The 21,869-nt window shown below is 42.7% G+C and overlaps 2 protein-coding genes across 2 annotated transcripts in view; one reads left to right on the forward strand and one right to left on the reverse strand.

Moving 5' to 3' along the window:
• UBQLNL (ubiquilin like) overlaps positions 1 to 21,869 on the forward strand; it is a 114,163-nt gene that overhangs the window by 12,825 nt on the left and 79,469 nt on the right. The window contains 1 exon segment of the mRNA XM_033207970.1: positions 1,502 to 1,621. The gene's annotated coding sequence lies outside the window, so the exon portion shown is untranslated.
• On the reverse strand, positions 1,221 to 17,702 carry TRIM6 (tripartite motif containing 6). Its single transcript, XM_033207973.1, is given in 9 exon segments — positions 1,221 to 3,058; positions 3,061 to 3,411; positions 3,627 to 3,653; positions 3,943 to 4,043; positions 5,789 to 5,811; positions 8,603 to 8,833; positions 9,542 to 9,637; positions 10,434 to 10,923; positions 17,622 to 17,702. Coding segments are annotated over 8 exon segments (1,464 nt in total). The 5' UTR covers positions 10,857 to 10,923; positions 17,622 to 17,702; the 3' UTR covers positions 1,221 to 2,846.

Below are 21,869 nucleotides of genomic sequence, written 5' to 3' on the forward strand. Positions count from 1 at the left end.
GGAACAGTGCCACTCACCACCAGTTACATATACTCATGACCAATTGTTTTATATTAACAAGAAGTACATTTCTTTAGTATTTGATCCATTATGTATTTTGGTTCTTTTTCATAGTAGTTTAGCCTACTCTATCACACCAAAAATTTCAAGAACAGAAGGCCTCTGTCAAGCCCCCATAATCCCTCAGGAAAAGGTCAGAACTCTGAACTTACCCTAATAATTGTCCCCAAGTCTCAGACTGAGCAACCTTCCCCAGGTCTTACCTATAGAATTCCAGCAAGTACTTGTAAATATCACAATAAAGATGTTAAGAAAGTCCCTCTCCCTTCCAAAATCTCTTTAAGTTAGCATCAAACTTAAATGCCTGCTCTAGCAAGCACTCACATTTGGGGAAATATCAGGATAACTATACAACATCCCTAGAACTCTGGTGACAAAAAAACATTTTACTTATAAAGTAAATTCACTTGGAAAGTAAATTTACTTGTAAAGTGAGTTTACAGTAGAAGACAGCTGGGCTAATTCTTTTGCCTAGAACTTACTGTATGGGAAAATAAGTGGGAAGGGGATAAGTACTCCAGCAGATCTTTCTCTTTCCTGAACTTCCACCAGCCCCATGGGCCCCAGTCAGCCGGCTTTGTCTCCTTTTGTATCTCTTCCAGTTGAAATGCAGAGCAGGATGAGGAATTTACATCCAGTCTCTGGGCTTCCACAGATGTGATCTCCTAATTATTATAAAACCGTGCCTTACAACAAACCAGTACTGAGCTTTTACTACTACCCACACTACTTTATCTCACCACAGACACCCAAGCTGAGCCTTGCTAACAAATCAGTATTTCCTCAAACCACGAAGGAGCTTCAAGCACCCGACAGACTGAGGACTAACGGCAGGGGCCAGAGCCGGCAGAATCATTCTCTGGCCATGAGCCCTTCCTATGATATTCCAAATTTCTACACTTCTAGATATGTTGAGATCTTCTTTTCTCTGGCATTACCTTCTATAAAAATGCCTCAGGGCAGCTGGGAAGGTGCAGGTTCTTGTAGAGATAAACATATGCGCCTTGAAACCTCCTCTGTATCCTGAGTCCACAGGCTTTTACACTAGGGCTCACTTAGGGACAGAAATTTCATAATAGGATCTGCTCCAGAGTTGTCCAATAGAAATACAATTTTAAGGTTTCTAGTATCACATTAAAAAAGTAAAATGGAACGGGTACAATGAATAACATATTTTATTTAATCCAATAGAGCCAACATATTATCATTGCAATACACAAAGGAAAAGTTATTAGTGAGATATTTTACACTATTTTTTGAAGTAAGTATTTGAAATCTGGTATATATTTTATACTTTGAGCACATCTCAATTCAGACTAGTCATGTGTGAAGTCCTCAATAGACATTGGTGGCTCCTGGATACCACATGGGAGAGCCAGTGCCATTCTCCTCCTTGATACTTGTTTCTACCCTCACATGTACCTCATAATTTCTTTTATAGCTGGTTCAAAAAACATATTGGACCTCTCTACCAAAGTCATAGCAGCTCACTCACCAGCTGTTTGTTCCTGTGCTAAGGAAAAGAGAGTGTGGAAAAGCTGGAAGAAATCATCCTCTTCCTGTAAGTGCTTTATATTATTCATATTTTCTCTTTGCATTTTCTTTCTATTCTGAGAGAAAAATATGTATTGGGTTGTTTTTCTCTCTCCACTATCCTTTTGCTTTTACTTCAATTTATCTGAAAGATATATATAGTTTTTATTGTTCTATTGCTAGTCTTAAATGTAGAGAGGAAGGCCGAAGGTTATAGTGAAGATTGTAGTGAAGACTCTCTTCAATTTCAGTTTGAAGCTACCAAAATTATCATTATAATGGTTTGGCTTTAGAGCCCAATCCTATACATACTTATACAAAAACACAGTAATTTATTTGGTTATTATTGCATTTTATAGAACCTGGCAAAGATATTACAAGAATGTAAAAATACAGGCCAATTTCTTTCATTAACATAGATGAAAACAAAATCTAAACAATACATTATGAAAATAAATCCCCTATTGCATACAACAAATAATAACGGTGTATTTTAGCAATTTGTGGCCAATATAACAAATGGAAGTAAATCAATGTACTAAGCCACATTAACAGAATACAAATTACACACAATTATCTCAATAATTTACAGAAAAGACATAGGTAGAATACGATTTTTCATTTTATACAAAAACTTGTAGCAAATTAACAGATCAGAACTTCCTAAATTTGATCCCCTGCATCAACCAAAAAAAAAACAAAACCTGCATCAAATACTATGCTTAATGGCAAAATACTGAAAGCGCCCCCTATCCACCTCAAGACCTGTCATCAGACAAAGATGCCTACTTTCACCACTGGGTGCATCCTAGTACTGAGTAAATGTTTAAAACGAAAGAACTGGCTGGGTGTGGTGGCTCACATCTGTAATCCCAGCACTTTGGGAGATCGAGGTGCGTGGATCACTTGCGGTCAGGAGTTCGAGATCAGCCTGGCCAACACGGTGAAACCCTATCTCTAAAAAAATACAAAAATTAGTTGGGCATGGTGGTGGGAGCCTGTAATCCCAGCTACTTGAGATGCTGAGGCAGGAGGTTCGCTTGAACCCAGGAGGCAGACGTTGCAGTGAGCTGAGATTGCGCCACTGCACTCCAGCATGGGCAACAGAGCGAGATTCCATCTCAAACAAATCCAAAAACCAAAAAAAATGACAAAAGAATTGAGAACACAGAAAAACAGAAGATCAGAAGGGAGAATCACATGCTGATAAGCCTCAGGGTACTTATCCGAAGTGGGTGGGAACAGAAGACTATTCAAGAGCTTGGACGACGCAGGGTCATAGGAATTACACAGTTGCAAGGATTAAAATATGGACAAAGAGTAGTAGGAAAGTAATATTTAGAGAAAGTGTAGATGGGGAAGCCATGGTTTGTGACATTATAAAAGGAAACAGTGCCAGCCTCATAATCTAAGAAAACCCCAACACGGCGAGGGGGCACTGTCATGGAGAGGAGCAGAGAAGGGAAGAATCCTCATAGGCCCTATATTCATGGTTATGCTGTAACCCAATCACCCAGTATCCTCTCTGAGGCTGATACCTAGAGTAAGCATTGTGATTTTGAGCATAATGGTTGAAAGAGAATGTAGGTCCCACTGAATTGCTGCATACCCCCAGGATCCAGGCAGTCTTCTTGGCCACATCTACCTCCCAGTAATGCTTTCCGGAGGAGAAGTGCTGGGAGCCCAGGACACTACAGTCATAATGCTTTTCCAGACAGGAAGGTCCAGATACTTTAGCTCCCACAAACCTCACCTGTCTCCGGTTTTTAGCCAGGACAAGATTTAAATTAGCTGTGTGTGGATTCAGGGTCACGTCCACTGTAGGAAAAGGTACAACATCAGCAGATGAGAATGGGGACATGGGTCTCATTATACTGAGAAAAGGAAACACAGGAAGTGGTTGGAGGAACTGGAACTATATAGCGGGGATGGGGGAGGCATCAACACGTAGGACCTGTGTGGCTATGTCTGGGGAGCGCATGTGTAAGGAGAGGAGAATTTGCCAGCCCAAAGAGGCCATGGCTTCTACTTACCCCAGTAGCTTTGGACATCTGTCAGCTCTGTAATGATGAAAAGAGTCAATAATGTTGAATAGGACCAGTTGTCTCATGTCTGGTATCTCTCTCCTTACCAGATTGAGGGGCATGGTGAGGAATCCTGTGAGGATGTCACCTGGCCATTTAATCCTCCCTTAAATACAAACTGCATCTTCTTCAGCACACTATGTCCCTCCCTCTGGGACCTCCCTCTTTGCCACTATGCTCAAATACCAACTATATCCTCGATCCTGTTTATTTCTTCCCACGACAGTAATTTCACATCCAAACTCTTTCCCCTGAATCTCCTTACCTCTAAACACTCGCAGCATCCTTTTCAGATCTGGGGCTCGAAACATACTTCTCAGCTTTGTAGGGAGAGCTTCTGGCTTCCTCAGGGTCCAGAACTCACTCCTAGAAATGACAGGACTTCTGAGTTCCCACACTGCTGACTATGGGTTCCTCTGCCATCCATTTCCCTTACCTCCCAAGCCTACTGATGAACTCCAATCCTCTTTCTGAAGAAACTTAGCATCATTTTGCAAACAGCCCTGGGACTGGAGCCAGAAGACCTAGACTAGAAACTATCATCTCACCATCTACGTAAACTTGTGTAAGATTTAACTTTTTCTTTGAGATGGAGTCTTGCTCTGTTGCCCAGGCTGGAGTGCAGTGGCGTGATCTCGGCTCACTGCAACCTCCACCTCCCAGGTTCAAGCAATTCTCCTGCTTCAGCCTTCCGAGTAGCTGGGACTACAGGCACATGCCACCATGCCTGGCTAATTTTCTTGTATTTTTAGTAGAGATAGGGTTTCACCATGTTAGCCAGGATGGTTTCGATCTCCTGACCTCGTGATCCGCCCTCCTCGGCCTCCCAAAGTGCTGGGATTACAGGTGTGAGTCACTGCACCTGGCCAAGATTTAACTTCTTAAAGTCTCATTTTGTTTTTCTGTTGTTACTTTTAGAAAATACTATAATTTTCCTTTTTCTATGTCCTAGAGATGTTATGCAATTCAGTAAAAGAATGGCTTGGAAATCTTTTGCTACCTCTAAAAAAAGATATAAAATATTTAAAATCAGAGGGGCTGAAGATGTCTGGGTTGAAGACAGAACACCAGGGGCCTGCTGCTGGGGCTTGGAGAGTATCAAGTGAAGGGGTTTCTTCAGAAGAGTCTGTGGGCTTAGGCCCTAGGATTTCTCAGAAAACCTTCAACACAGCATTTTAGGATTTGCTGTCTCTGGGAATGTTATGCCGCCAGCTGGAGAACAGATATCCTCACCTCCAAATGGAGAGTACAGATTTCAGAAGGGACAACAGGCTTCATATTTCATGTGTCTGTGAGGAGCATGAAGGTACCAAGTGTGCAAGCAGCTTGAGATGTCACCTTGTTGATAAGACTCTGGAGTATGCGATAGAGAACATGTTTGATTCCCGGGCTCAATTATTATCCTCAAGAGCTCAGGTTTATGTTTTTACTGGAATTGAGACAAAAGAAAATCTACTAGGGAGCAAGGCCTGGGAGAAAGAAAAAGTCCCAAGAGCAAATTCTTAGACCTTGAGAAATAATGCAGATAGGAATGTCACTGATAAAATTCACGGGCAGGAAATTGCAGTGAGCCAAGATCACACCGCCGCACTCCAGCCTGGGCGACAGAGTGTGACTCTGTCTCAAAAAAAAAAAAAAAAAAAAAAAAATTTTATGGACAAAGAAAATTCCTATGTATTTTGAGGTAACTCTAAACTTAAGAATCAGGGATGAAAGCAGGCACAGAGGTTTACGGAAAAGTACACTTAACAGGGTACTTGGGGAGTCACTGACACTGCAACTCTTTATTCATTTTTTTTTTTTTTTTTTTGAGGCGGAGTCTGTCTCCCTTTGTCTCCCAGGCTGGAGTACAACGGCGTGATACTGCAATTCTTTATTCTAAATAACAGTACTGTCCCCAACTAGTGACCTTCCATGGCCCACATTTTTCCTACCAGAGAAGCCAGTTCATCCCCTTTAGCTGGGGATGCCAAAACTCTCATGTGATGCTCAATTCAAGACTACAGTCTTGAATCTTCCCCACTCTGATTCTTCTTCCCTTTCCCACTGTTCATGGGTAAAGGAATCATTTGTCAATCCAGGGGAGCTACCTCATGTTCTCCTACACATACCTTTCTGTGACATCACTCACATCCTAGGAAGGAAAAAGACAGGTTAAGTCAAGGAGTAACAGGTCATGCCCTTATCCACATTTCTCCTTCCATGTCCACTATCCCATGACATGACACACATAAAGACATCCTAACATGGAGCCACAGAGCAGAGATAAAAACTCAGGCCACACTGTCCCTAAGAACCCATGTGAAGACATCAAAAAATAACTCAACTGACTCATCAGTGTCTCGATTTTTACAACATCGTGTGTGTGCATATGCGTGTGTAATGTTATGTATGTATAGCACGTATTATTTGTCAGGCATTGTGCCTGGCCTACAGAACCTCAGATGATGAAGTCATAATTTCCATCCTTGAGTAGCTTACATTCTGTTCTGGTTGCTGCTCATGAGCTTTAAATATGGTTGCTTCTCAAACTTCTCTAACCCTCTACCCTACCTTTGCTGACTTCATCCATTTCCTCCATTTTAACACACACATGTTGATGATTCTCAAATCTGTACTTCTGCTCAGCCCACTTTCCTTACGATTTTGATTAATATATACACCAGCAAATGAGTCACAGGTACCTCAAATACAAGATGTTAAAGCTTATTTCTGCAACTCTTGTCTCCCTTCCATCCTACTGAATCATACTAGCAACCACCTAGTCACCAAATTTAAGCAAATAGGTAATGATTACCATACATTCACCCTGGTTTCCTATCTTTGCCCAAGTCAGTCCACCTCACATACTTAATTTCATTTAGCCATGGGTTGTTCACCTTTATCACTGCCACTGCCAGTCTCATTTCCATGGAATTGGCCTATTCCCTTCTATTTGGTCTCTTTATCTTCTGCTGCATACATCTCAATGACCCTGAAGAAAAGCTTAAGTTTGGTCCATATAACACAAGATTAACTATTTTCTCTGTATTAGGACTGTTTATGGTGGCATTTCTTTTTTTTTTTTTTTTTTTTGAAGCGGAGTCTCGCTCTGTCGCCCAGACTGGAGTGCAGTGGCCGGATCTCAGCTCACTGCAAGCTCCGCCTCCCGGGTTCACGCCATTCTCCTGCCTCAGCCTCCCGAGTAGCTGGGACTACAGGCGCCCGCCACCTCGCCCGGCTAGTTTTTTGCATTTTTTAGTAGAGACGGGGTTTCACCGTGTTCGCCAGGATGGTCTCGATCTCCTGACCTCGTGATCCCTCCGTCTCGGCCTCCCAAAGTGCTGGGATTACAGGCTTGAGCCACCGCGCCCGGCCTATGGTGGCATTTCATAGAGACACAACTCAAACTGGCTTGAACACACAACGTGGTAGAGGTGCTGTGTGTGTCAATTTGCAGTAAATATCCAGGATTGCATCAATCTTACATTGTGGCTGTACTGAGGAACTGAAATGATCAAATCGATGTGCTTTTTCGTGGCTAATTCTCTTATGTTGGCTTTATGTCTATATTTTGAAGCTTTTATCTTGGCTATAAAATCTTAATGGGCAACAATTCACACAGGTATGGAAAAGAGAAAGAAGAATGTCTGTGATGGGAAAATTCTAGAAAATTTATTATTAGAAAAGACTCAAGTTTAAATGTCCATTGGGCAGTCATACTAATGAATGTGGAAGTATCTAAACTAGCAATATGAATTGATGATTCATTTGCATTTAAAAATATTTACAGTTTGAGGAGTGTTGAGGAACCAGAACAAAAGAGTGAAGGAGAAAGTATCAGGATAACAATATCAATGATGAGGACAAAACGGCAAGAAGAATAAAATGAAGATGCAAAGCAGGAAGCAGTGAATAAGAAAAAGCTGCACTAGGCAGAAAGTAGCTACCCATGGCTCTCATACTAAGACCCAAGAATATGTAAATAAACAATTATTCCACCAAGAAAGAAAGAACAAGAGGAAAGCACAAAGGCAAACAAAACATAAAGAATATCTTACACGCTAAAGGTTACAGAATATCACAAGGTACATCATGCCTCAAATTCACAGCCACACTATTCATTCTATGCAGAAAACAGCTGCTAAAATTTCAACCTCAGTTCAAGTCCCTCCATCAAATCTTTCTAGGCTTGACACCTTGTAATCTTTGACCTACACACATATAGACCAGAGCCCAGACCCCCAAAACCAGTTCAAATATCTATTACTAGAGTATGTTAAATGATTCTGCTCTAGAGAAGAGAGTGAAAACAAAGAAGGGCTGGTAGTACATCATCTCTAAGAATTTAGCTTGGCATAAGTGTGCCTGTGACTAAGCTGGGTAAGAAGCACTTGGCAAATTCCCAACACAGCATCAGAGACAAGAGGTGCCTAATGAACAGTGGTTCTCAATTGGGAGAGCACTGTATTCACCCTGGGGCTATCGTGGCAATGTCTGAAGACATCTGGGGTTGTCACATCTGGGGTGGTGCTGCTGCCATCTAGTGAGCAGAGGCCACAGATGCTGCTAAACATCCTACAATGTACAGGAGAATCCCATGCAGCAAAGAATTATCCAGTCAGAAATGTAAATAGTGCCAAGACTGAGAAAGAAAGAACAGAAAGAACAACATCAGTGGATACAACAGATCTTCTCCACAGCATCAAATAAACTTTCAGACAACTTTTATAAATAAAATGGGGTTTTCCCTTGCATTTGGACTCTGAATTATCTTATGCTTTATTCCGTATCTCTAAACAGTTTAATAGGGGATAGGCACTATAGCACCAAAGGAATGTTTTTTCTTGTCCCCGCAATGATAGTAGTCTGATGTTCCAGAAAGGAAGGAAAGTTAGTTTCTCTTTTCCTTGACTCTCAGATCTGAGCTCCCTCACAAGCCTTACCTGCAGCAGCTCCATTGTTGACCCCTGACATCGACGCTCCAGATCCAAGATGAGCTCTCGCAGCGACTGGCTCTGGTGGACCAGATCATTCTCAGCCTCTTCTATAATTCGTAGCCCCTTCTTCTCTTCCTCTTCCAGCTTTTTCAGCTCCCGCTGCTCCACTCTGTCTAGGATGTTTCGCAGCTGATTAAACTCTGTCTGGATCCTGTGTCTCTCGGGCTCCATCTGATTCTTCAGGAACAGGGAAGAAAAAGAGGCTGCTATTCTGTCACACTGAGATTCTCCTCTGTTAAAAGCTGGGGAGTTGGGCTCAGGACTGCTTTCCTGGGCCAGGCCTCCCAGGGAGAGGGAGGGTAAATGCTGCAGGAGGAAGCCTTTGTAGCCTTTTCTTTCCTTCTTGTCTCCCTCAAGCTCTTCCCAGACCACTGGCCCCGGGCTGCTTTATCTAGGCCATCTAGACATCAACTGTGATTCCTGGGTGACATTTAGATTCCAGGAAGCCTCCCTCACCTCTGCATCAGCCTCCTCTTCTAATTTTGAGTACTGAAGTAGAAATTACTGGCCCGTGACTAACTGTCTCAGATCTGGGCTTCTTCGCAAGCCTTACCTGCATCTTCCCTTGCATTTGTACTCCGAATGCAACGGAAAAGCCAAAGAGACTGAAACTGTAGAGCAAGATCCAGAATTATGAATTGGGGGAACCCCTAGCCATGGTTCCTCTGCTATGTGATTGTCTCTTAGGTTCAGTTTTGATATGTTTACTATTTAGCTCCCCTCTCCTCCCCCTGTTTGGAAGGAATACAGTGGAGGACCAGGCAAAGGGAAGCTCTTCTAGTCATGGCATCAGAGGACAGACAGGACAACGACTCCTTTGCCCTCAGCTCCTATGACCTGCCATGATTCCTGCCCCAGGATATCCTCAGAAAAAGTCCCCCTTGCCTTCCAGCATGTCTTCTTCTCTCTGATAAAAGCTGTTAGCTTCTCAGCTTCCTGCTCCTCATTCTTCAGCTTCTTTAGAGACTCCTGAAACTTTTCCTGGAAGAAACAAATCAGATCACGCAGGATCAAGCCTTCAGTTGACTCAGTACACAGACATGGAATGAATGGCACAGAGATTCTGCTAACCTCAAAAGGAGCCTGTCCTAACCTAGGATGAAAACTTGAGTGGGCCAACAAACATTTCATATACATGAGATGAAAACCAACAAGAACAGGCTGATTCTCCATCCTCCTTGGGAAGGTGCCTGACCACAAAGCACCTGTGGCTCATGCCTGTAATCCCAGCACTTTGGGAGGCTAAGGCGGGTGGATTGCCTGAACTCAAGAGTTTGAGATCAGCCTGGGCAACATGGCAAAACCCCATCTCCACTATACACACACACACACACACACACACACACACACAATTAGCTGGGCATGGTGGTGGACATTAGCAAGTCCCAGCTACTTGGGAGGCTAGGCACGAGAATTGCTTGAACCCAGGAGGCAGAGGTTGCAGTGAGCTGAGATCGCGCCACTGCACTCCAGCCTGGGTGACAGAGAGAGACGCCTTCTCAAAATAAATACATGAGTAAATAAGTTCCTTTACCTTCACTGCCAACATATCTCCACACTCAATCAGCCAAGTACCCCTTTTCCCTCAGCAGCTCTATCTACTCAATCTGGAATAGTAAGTAAGAGATAAAGTCTCTATTCTTCAGGGAGGCAGTTTCCAGGTTCATTCTCTAGGTAAATGGAAAGACTACAAAGAGATTAGATCAGAGCATGATAAAACGTTAAAACCTACCAAAGACCCTGTTTCTCTGTCTCCCCTTCCATCCTGGGGTCTCACCTGGTACTCCTGGGCAACCTCCTCCACGAGGAACGTGTGGTGACCATGATGCTCCTGAGACCGCTCACAAAGCCAGCAAATGACCTTCCCATCCTCCTGACAGAAGAGCTGCAGTTTTTCTCCATGGTCTGCACAAAGAACTGCTTTCAGCTGCTTCCCAGGGCCCAACACCACCTCTCTGAGCCGCCTCACTATGTTGGCCAGATGCCGATTAGGCCGCAGGTTCCCTGGCTGGTAGCTGGTCTGGCACACAGGGCAGCTTCTTTCCCCTTCTTGACCAATCATTGATTCCCTGCTATTCGGTGTGATGCAGGCTTGGCAGAAGCTGTGGCCACAGTCTATGCTCAGGGGTTCTGTTAGGAGCTCCAGGCAGATAGGGCAGGTCACCTCTTCTCGTATGTCCACCAGTACTGGTGAAGTCATTGTAGCTACTCTCCTGGCTCCTGCCTGCCCAGCCCTAATTTCTAAGATGTTTCCTGCTTGTAGAATCCTAGGTAGATGAGCAAACAAAAAAAGGGTCAGGGTAAGAAAGGAGGGAGAATAAAGGAATACTGACTGCCCAGTCCTGGATAAAGAGGTCAGACACCTGGGGTAACAAGGGCTTCTCATTCTAATATCTAATACGTTCTTTATTCTGGCTCATACAAGGCACCGATTTCTTCCCATATTAGAGCAGTGGTTATGATTTCCTCTTTCTCCAATTGAATGGAGTGACAAATTGAGGCCCTGGAAAGGAGGGGCCTGTGTTGAGTCACTGTCTGTGTGATCTTTTCTTTTTTTTTTTTTTTGAGATGGAGACTCACTCTGTCACCCAGGCTGGAATGCAGTGGTACGATCTCAGCTCACTGCAACCTCTGCCTCCCGGGTTCAAGCAATTCTCCTGCCTCAGCCTCCCAAGTAGCTGGGATTACAGGCACGTGCCACAACACCTGGCTAGTTTTTGTATTTTTAATAGAGACGGAGTTTCACCATGTTAGCCAGGGTGGTCTTAAACTCCTGACCTTAAGTGATGCTCCTCCTTGGCCTCTCAAAGTGCTGGGATTGCAGGCATGAGCCACCACACCTGGACTGTGTGATCTTTTCTCACCCAAAACATATCCTCAATGTTAAAAGCACTGAAAACACACTGTTGCCTCAGGATTTCTGCATTTGTTGTTCGTGATGTAAGGATGACCCTCTACTCTGCTATCTGCATGACTTACTAGCTTCCTACCTATTCCCTTATCAGAAGAGTTTGCTCTGACTAGTCTATTTAGAGCACAGCCACCATACAATCACTCTCCACATATTTACCTCATTTATTTTACTTCTTTTTTTTGAGATGGAGTCTCACTCTGTAGCCCAGGCTAGAGTGCAGTGGCGCGATTTCGACTCACTGCAAGCTCTGCCTTCTGGGATCACGCCATTCTCCTGCCTCAGCCTCCCCAGTAGCTGGGACTACAGGTGCCCGCCACCATGCCTGGCTAATTTTTTTTGTACTTCTTTAGTAGAGACAGGGTTTCACTGTGTTAGCCAGGATGGTCTCAATCTCCTGACCCTGTGATCCGCCCACCGTGGCCTCCCAAAGTGCTGGGATTACAGAGGTGAGCCACTGTGCCTGGCCTATTTTACTTCTTACACCACCTAATATAGATCTTTACTTGTCTGAATCCTCACAGTGAAATGTAAGCTCCATGAGATCAGAGACTGTTTTTGTTCATGGTTGTATCCTTGGCAGCTAGCATAGAGCCTGACATATAGGTCCTCAACTTTTGACGAATGAAAGGTTAGAACCCTCTCATCCTCCACAGTGATTATCTGTGACCTTTCTCGTGAGCTCTTTCACCTCTTTGCCATCACCCTTGCCGCACTCTTTGGTGTTTGATCTCCAAGACTGTGCAAAAACTTCCACTTCTTAACAGCCCTGCCCCACATAGAGCCCTCCCCTCCCCACCACATGCTCCCCTTCTCAGAAAAAAAAACAAAGAAACAGCAATGGCCACAATAACGGGAAGTAATGTTTTGTTGTTGTTGAAACTGAGTCTTGCTCTATGACCCAGGCTGGAGTGCAGTGGCACTATCTCGGCTCACTGCAACCTCCGCCTCCCAGGTTTAAGCGATTCTCGTGCCTCAGCCTCCTGAGTAGCTGTGATTACAGTCGAGCACCACCATGCCCAGCTAATTTTTGTATTTTTAGCAGAGACGGGGTTTCACCACGTTGGTCAGGCTGGTATCGAACTCCTGACCTCAAGTGATCTGCCTGCCTTGGCCTCCCAAAGTGCTGGGATTACAGGCATGAGCCACTGCACCCAGCCTGGGGAGGTAAAATTTTTACAACTCATGATTCTGTAACCACTTGTGATTTAGAAATCATATTCTCCTGCTTTCTTTATACCTCATGGGACAACTCTGCATAACTAAGAGTATTCTTGATTCTTCAATAAGAAGAGACATTAAGTGACTTTACAAAATCATGCATCTTGTAAGTTGTAGCATTGGCATAACCTAACCTTTCCAGGGTCCTAGTCAAAGCTTTGTCCTCAAACTCATAACTGTGACCAAAGATAGTCAGTGGTGAAGGCTATAAAAGTCAGGCACTGACCAAGTGCTTTCGAAGTATGAAAATGGGAGAGATCCTATTTGATGATGGGATTTTGCCAGGGCCTGTCTTAAACTTCAGCAGGATCCTAAGGGGGCCCATATGTAAGGAGAGGTGGCCGGTAAGGCAGTTGAGGCCTTGTATCTTCATTGAGAAATACTACCTTTATTCATTTTTCTTGGAAGAGTTGTTGATAAATTACATTACCATTATTTAAAATCACACTGAGAATACTCTTCAGAAAATTTTAAAACCTGTTTCCAGCATTGAGTTATTTTCATTGGGAGCCATTTGCTCTGCTTGCCTACCTGGAATTGTGTTTGGGCCACCAAAGAAGAGCCAGCTAACACTGCCTATTTGAAGCTCTGGCCCTGGTCCCAGGCGCGACCTCGCTGTTCTGAACACGCCACAGTGGGTAGAGAGCAGGTGGAATTCTCTAACTTGTCTTTGGCTGGTTTCCCAGCAAAAGTAAAAAAGACAAGGCCCTGTAAATTGTACCAATTTACCCCTATCTTCAGGACCTGGTAGATTTTAAAAGTATATCAAAATGCCTCCCAATAACAACACTCCTCCTAGAAGAAAGGGCCTGAGAAAGTGTCTCAGATAAGGGTGAGAAAAAGTCAGGGGATATAAGCATAAGCCTCCTAGCGGCCCTGCTGGGGGAATCCAGTGAGCTGAAAACAGGTCCTTGGTGCTGCCCTCTAGTGTTCTGTGGTGCTCCTGCAAGTACTGGCCTGGGTCTTCAGCTTTGCCATGCTTAGTAGCAGCAATGCTCACAGCAAATATTTACAGAAAGCCCACCAGGTATTGAGCAAGAACTGAATTATTTTGTATGTAATAACTCAATAATTCCATATAACAACATTACATTACAAATGTCCCTTAAATCTCATTTCATAGTTGTATAAACTGGTATTTAGTAGATCCTTTAAGTGGCAGGGCCGGTTTTGAATGCAGATACACAGGCTACAGAGCTGGAGCTCTTATTACTCCTTTATATTCCTCATCTCCATAAAGGGTGCAAAATATAATTATTAACAAATTAATGAACTCTGTACATCTAACTGGTAGTATTAATTGGTATTAAAGATGTACTTACCTATCATCTGAGAGTCTGTTTAACCAAATTAATCACATCTGTGGGAATTGCACTATTATTTCCTTTATTAATATCTCCTACCATACCTACATCATCTCACTTTGCACACTGCACTATAAGGCTCTATTTCCTTTGATAAATTAGCATTATGAGGGCAGAGGCCCAGTCTCACTTTATCTTCCAGGTGCCCCAGACCTTAGCATTGCAACTAAGACAGGAAATGATCAATTAACTTTATAACAGATTATAACTTACTGCTGAGCTTATAGTTGGCCTTGATGTTGGCACTAGAGTATAGAAATAAATGCGCTATCTTATGAAACTGTTACTGTTAAAAAATAATTGTGTTGGTATTATATTTTAATTGAAAGTCCAATTCCAATCCTTCTCCTCCAACAAACACATGCACAATTTCATTTCAGGCAAAACTGTACTTAGTGTAGCCAGTTCTCTTGAAGAATTACTGCCTCATAAATGCAATGTAGTAATAGTCCCAAACTGAAAAGAATTCATGACATCACTAACTGGTAAATGAACAAACTGTGGTGTATCCATACAATGGCATATTACCAAACAATTAAACTGTTATATTAATACACACAACGAGATGAATCTCAAAAGCATGCAAAGTGAAAGAACCCAAACATCAAATTTAAGTTATTGTATGATGCTATTTATATGAAATCCTAGAAAAGAGAAAGCTATAGTATTTGAAAGCACATCTGTGGAAGCCAGGGCCCAGGAGAGGGAGAAAAGGATGAACTGCAAAGGGCATAAGGAAATTTGAAGGGTGATGGAAACGCCCTTTACATATCATGATCACGGTGGTGGTTACACAATTGACTGCAACTGTGAAAATTCACAGAATTGTATGCTTAAAATTTGTAACTTACTAGATAGAAATTATAACTCAATAAACGTGACAGAAACAAAAAAATACAAGAAAAATTAAAGGCTTGATTTTTGATCTTCTAAGCACAATGGAACTGTGCTGTCAAACATGTAGCCACATGTGGCTATTCAGCATTTGAAGTGTGGTTACTCAGAAAAGGGGTGTTTTAAGTACAAAACACACATTGGATTTTGAAGATTTAGTTTAAAAAAATTAAAGTAGCTTATTAATTTTTTTTATATTGATCACATGTCCTAATTGTATTTTGCATGTATTGGGTTAAATAAAATATATTAAAATTAATTTCACCTGCTTATTTTTAATGAGGCTACTTGAATAAGTAACATTACATATGTGGCTTCATTCTATTTCTATTTCATAAAGACATATAAATGTCTTTTTTTTCCCATCTAATATGCTGCTTTAGATATTCATCTAATACTCTGCTTTAGACAGAGAAAAATTCTTGAGCAGAAGAAAGATGTAAGAGTTGAGGTCTCTTGTCGAAGCTGAGGCTTGGGAAAGAAATTGTGAAGGAGGGAAGCATACAGTTAGCATAGGTTTGAGTGACCCTTGCCCAAACACCAGCAAGCCCTTACTGCCCACTGCAGCTGAGTACAGCCCAAGGGAGATATGGCAGGCTGCCAGTTTCCAGCTGAGGCCAAGTCTCCAGAGCAGAGTGGATGGGCTGAGAGAAGGCATTCTGACTGTGAGGAGTGCAGATGAGGAGAGTCTGCAGTCCCAGAGCCCAGTGGATCAAATTAGCAGAAGAAAGAGCCCAAATTCACAACCAAGTGGGACCAATTAAATCAGAACCAGATGCCTGAAAAAGGTCTGCTAACTAGCAACGCTGCAACCACTTGGAGTTCTTTATGCAGAATCTCAGTCTTTCCTGGAATGATTCAGAATCTGCACTTTAATTAAAGTTCTCTAGGTGATTCTTATGCCCATTAAGGCTTCAGAAGTACTGCCTTAGATAAAGGACCTTCTTTCTCAGGTGGATACAATTTAGGGAGCAAAACAGCTAGAAGAGGGAAGGCGACAGAGAATGGCCTGCTATTTAGATATGAAGCATCTTTTACAATGGAAGCTCGCATCGATATCAAAATGGCTTTCAGAATAAAAATCAGTGACTCAGCAGGGGATACTGGGGCTGGTATAGGCTGAGGGTTCAGAGTTAGGAATGACAGAGCAGGCCTGTCCACCAGCTGGGAGCCCTAGTGAAAGTGGAATAAAATAGGTGGCAACTGCATTTATAAGAGAATTAGGCACGAGTTCCTGCACTTTAGGAATAACATTTGTTTTATCTTTGTGTAGGTTTATATTTAACCTATTATCTGGAATTGATTATCTAACAGGACTCAATAAATATTTGAATTGGAACGTAATCAGTTTCAAAACAAAAAACTTAATTTGCACTTCAAAAGAATTTCTACCCCCTGCATTTCAGAAACCTGTAATTTAAAAATTGTTTTGATTGTGCATTTTTTTAAAGCTAGGCATGGAGTTTGCCAGTAATAATGACCATAATTTTGACATTATGTCAGACAGCCTCCTACGTGTTTAAATCTGTCTCGCTTAATCCTCACCAGAACAGAATAGGATATACATATTACTCCATCCATCTTATAGATGGAATAAACTAAAGCTCAAAGAAGTCAACAGTCTTCGGGTACACAGCCAGTGTCTGTCAGAGTCAGGATCTGAACACATGCAGTCTGGCTCCGAACCACACATTTCTGTCTCTATTGACTGATTGATTAAATAAAATGTCTCTAACCTCAGTGGAGTCATTTGCGGTGAGGAAGAAAAAGAAATAAAGATATAATGAGTTCCGAAAGGGAAAGGACCTTATCTCTTTCACTGCCCTGTCACCTCTGCCAGAAGTGACAATAAGAGCCAGTCAACAGAACGGTAGACATCCCTCTCTGACCCGCACATCTGGGGAATGAGAAGCCAAGTAATTTCCAGATGTAAGCAGTATCAGGTGGTCAAAGCTCTTCAAAGCAATCCAAGGCGCCTTAAACTAATTTTAAGGAACAGAGGGCGCTCACTCCTCTTTTATCTTAACCACGCATGACTCTGCTCCGTTCGGAGAAAGGCAGGGGCTTCCTCCTCCGCCAGCCTTTGGCCGTTGAACGGACAGACCTACAGGTCAGGACTTTGCTCATCTCCCAACTCCCTCTGGGAGGAGTCGGGCCGCCCGGGGTGGAGGATAAATGGTGCTCACTTCCTGAAGCGGCCAGGCTGGAGATGGGGGGAGGGGACGGGGGGAAGGGGGGAAGGGGGGAAGGGGGGAAGGGATGCTGACTCTGAATCCACGCCTGACAAATCGTTTGCAGTGATTCCCTAACGCAAAGTTTCCAGAGCTGCCTCCCCTACATATTTTAGCTTCTAGAATCGAGGTTTAACTCTCACTACGCTTTACATGGCCTATTCCCAGTTGCAAAGGTGCCTCTTCTGTGCTCCCTTCCCAAACTTGAGTCAACTCGAAAATGCAGACGTCTCCCTCATTCTTCTTTCACCCGTGAACCCCCAACCCGACCTGCAGGGCGGGTCAAACTCTCCAGACAAGTGGGGACAGCGGTGGCTGGCCAGAAAATGATCTTGCTCACTAACCTGGAATCTGTGGCCTGGATCAGAGCCGAGGACTTGCAGCAGCCGCGTCCTCCACCCAAGCCGAAAGACTCTGGGGGGAAGGGGCGGGACCAGGGGAGGAGGAGGGTCAAATTGTCCAGCACCGCAGGAGATCCAGCAGATTCCATGGGTGTGGTCACCAGCGACCCCTCAGGTGGTAAGGGAGATCGAGATAGTTTTTGAGGCTGGTCGCGGTGGCTCACCCCTGTAATCCCAGCACCCTGGGAGGCCGGGGCGGGCGGATCACGAGGTCAAGAGATTGAGACCAGCCTGGCCAACATGGTGAAACCCCGTCTCTACTAAAAATACAAAAATTAGCTGGGCTCGCCTGTAGTCCTAGATACTCGGGAGGCTGAGGCAGGAGAATCGCTTGAACCCGGGAGGGGGAGGTTGCACTCCAGCCTGGTGACAGAGCGAGACTCTGTCTCAAAAAAAAAAAAAAAGTTTTTGAAGGTAGCAACGCAAAGCGGTTCAACTTACCTGATGAATGGCAAATCCGGAGGCTTTTGAGAACACCAGGCCAGAGATGACCCTTGTAAATTGTCTGCAGTGTACTGTAGCTTTCCAATATCATATCAGAGTTTAATTACACTGATAATACACCTGTACTCCATATAAACATATTAATTTAAATGTCTAAATAAAAACATAAAGTTATATGAGTGAGTAAAAGCCCCTTTGCATAATGGCATGTTTTGCCAAACGATCATTAAAATTCATTAATTTAAAATTACATGTATGTATGTATAAAGCTGTGTGTGTGTATCTGTAATTTTGACCTATATAACTAGAAGACAATCTTTGTTTTTATTTAGGTCTTCTGAATACATGTAAAGCTTATAGAGTCTCAGAACTCTAACTACAGGGTTTCAATGTCAAAGTTCCTCCCTAAGGAGACTAATTAGATGAGTGTCACCTTGCCTTAGAAGGTGGACGGGGGAGGGAGGTATAGAGAAAGAAAGAACTGGGGTGTCCAGATAAAAGGCTGGATGGAGGATTGGGCAATAGGGAGAGAGCTGGGTTAAGTATCAAGAGATTTCTCTCACCAGTCCCTAGGCGAATGAAAGGTCATTAGAATCTCGTAAGTGCGGACATGTGTCCCTATTTCAGTGAGTACCTCATGTCCGCAGGCTTAAGAAGCCATACAAAGGATATTTCAGATCATCCTTTGTGTAGCTTTCTTCACAATGGTTTTAGGTATGGCTGCCTCCATATTGCCCATGGATGACGCTTCAGGTCAAAGCCTGCTTATGTTCTGAAATTCTCCTGGACACCACCCTGCCACTGGCCCAGCCCACATTTAAGTCCTTTGGAATACAAAATGGTATGATTGACACCCAGAGGGTTAGAAGTATTGGAAAAGGGATGGAGAAGCCCAACCCAGAGTCTCTTCTCGGGCCATTTTCTAAGAGATGATATAACTGGAAGTAACTTATAGGCTCCATAGTCTTGTCAGCATAGGGCTTCATTTCTGGGGCTAGTAGGCTCAGTTAACAAAAAGGATGTTGGCTGGGCGTGGTGGCTCGCTTGTAATCCCAGCATTTTGGGAGGCCGAGGTAGAAGGATTTTGAATCCAGGATTTTGAGACCAACCTGGGCAACGTAGTAAAACCCTGTCTAAAAAAAAAAGAAAATTGCCAGGCATGGTGGTATGTGCCTGTAGTCCCAGCTACTTGGGAGGCTGAGAGGTGGGAGAGGATCACTTGAGCCTGGAAGGTCGAGGCTGCTGTGAGCCATGATCCTGCTACTGCACTCCAGCCCGGGTGACACAGTGATAACCAGTCTCAAAACAAAAAAGAAAACAAAAAACAGAATAAAAGACTATTTTTCAGTGTGCAGAGTTTTCCTTTTTGTTTGCTAGCCAAGGCAGTTTTTATTTTCTCTCTAACTAATTTCTCATCTTGAACAGGGAGATTGGGCATTCTGATGGTTGAGAAGAAATGAAGGTGCTTGGCAATAATTCAAGGGGTCTCGAAAAGTTAGATATAAATTTACCATATGATCCATCAAATCCATTCGTAGGAATCTACTCAAGAAAAATGAAAACATATCCATGCAAAGATTTGTACACAAATGTTCATAGCAGTTTTACTCATATTAAAAAATGGAATCAACCCAACTGTTCAACAAGTGTTAAACAGATTGAAAAAACAAGTGGTATACCCAATACAGTGAGTATTAGTGCTATTAGTATTACTATTATTAGTATTACTAGTATTAGTATTACTGTTAGTGTTAAAAGGGAACCAAGTATGTGGATTCAGAGGCTTGGTGGGGTGATATGATGCATCCAGTAGGACAGGTTTGAAGGTAATGAGGGCACAGATTTGCTGGCAGCCCCAAGTTCCTGAATACTCAGAGTACTTGCAGTTCTAGGCTCAAGACCCACTGCTGCAGTTCTAGACTCAGGGTGGCATTAACGGATCCAGCCTGTTATTATAACAATACTCAATATGTTAAATACTCAGTATATGCCAGGAATATTGTTTAGTGCACAGGTTAAGGTGTCAAGATTTCTTAATAGCACTAAGTGGATATCGACATTTGATAGGACAGAGGTTTCAGAAAAAGCAAAAAAGACCATGACAAGGGTCACAGAATATTCTCACAGCCAACTAGTGACAAAAAATACAAACTCAGGAGACAGATTTTCTGTGAGTAAATCTCTAATATACTCAAATATATTTTCTTTGAGGAAATCTCTTATATATTCACAGGAGACAGACTTCCTGTGACAAAATCTCTAGTATATTTTTTTCAGTACAACTTGTTTGAAAGCAGTGTTAGATGATTCTTGTGGTCAGAAATGTTTCTGCCCCTCTCATGGAAAACCCTCCTTAACTCATTACTACCAGCTGGGAACTGACGGGAACAAAAGAAAAGGAAAAAGTAGATACTGCAAGGCCGAGATTAAGACTCAGGGTAGTTTATGCTTGAGAATTCAGGATAGATCTAACTGGATTTTCTGAAAGATAATTGTTAACATCTGATTAAAGGAAGAACTTCAGTAAAACCAAATAAAAACAAATTTCAGTGAGAAACATTTCTTGTTCTAGAGACTTAGGAATGTAGTAGAAACAAGCCACCAATTTTGTTTTCAGATGCTTCTGATCATCAAACATGGACCCAATTAATGTATGCTTTTTCTTTCCTTTTTTTTTTTTTTTTTCTGAGACAGTCTCACTCTGTTGCCCAGGCTGGCATGTAGTAGCATGATCTCAGCTCACTTCAGCCACAAACTCTCGGGCTCAAGCGATCCTCCCACTTCAGCCTGTCAAGTAATTGGGACTAACAGCACACACCACCATGCCAGCTAAATTTTTGTGTATTTTATAGAGACAGGATTTCACTATGTTGCCCAGGTTGGTCTCAAACTTCTGGACTCAAGCGATCTGCCCACCTCAGTCTCCCAAAGTGCTGGGATTACAGGTGTGAGCCACCATGCCTGGCCCCATCTTTCCTTTGATATTTTATATTTTCTTTCTTCCTTCCTTCTTTTTAAAAATTTATTTTGTTCTTTCTTTTCAGCAGACACATATTAAATTATATATGTCACATAGCACAGTATTTAAGATGGTATTTAAGATGATAGACTCTGGAACCAGTTTTGCCAAGATTCAAATCCTAGCTCATTTACTTACCATCTGTATGATTTGGGGCAAGTTACTTAACCTCTCTTGGGCCTCAGTTTTCCTATCTGTAAAATATCTACTGCATAGAGTTATTGTGAAGACTAAATATGCAAATATATGTGGAGTACTTAGGACAGTTCCTGAAACACAATAGATCGTCAATCAGTGAAAGGTAGCATTATTAACTATAATGAAGTACCAAGCATTTGGCAGGGCTCTGGAGTAATATCGATGAATAAAACATGAATTTTGCTATGCGTATATTCACGTTCTAGTCAATTTGAAGAAAATCAAACTAGTCACTTAAATATAGCTTTTTGTTTGTTTGTTAACTATTATCTCATTTTCTCTAAATCCCCTCCTGGATAATCCCATCCACTTTGCTAGCTGACAAAGTCCTAACATTAACTACATATCAGACCTCTTTTGGGCTTCAGAGTCCATGTGAATAACTCACAGGTAGAACAAAAACAAGATGTTGTAACCTCAGTGGACTAATCTGGTTCAACTTTTATGTGTCAAAGTTGTGAGCTGTTTTTCAATTGCCATAGCCCCCTGGGTTAAAGGTCACATAGCCTGAACATGCCCAGATAAACCAA

Source organism: Trachypithecus francoisi, unplaced genomic scaffold (genome assembly GCF_009764315.1).
Source record: "Trachypithecus francoisi isolate TF-2019V2 unplaced genomic scaffold, Tfra_2.0 Lachesis_group8, whole genome shotgun sequence".
Taxonomy (NCBI): Eukaryota; Metazoa; Chordata; class Mammalia; order Primates; family Cercopithecidae; genus Trachypithecus; species Trachypithecus francoisi.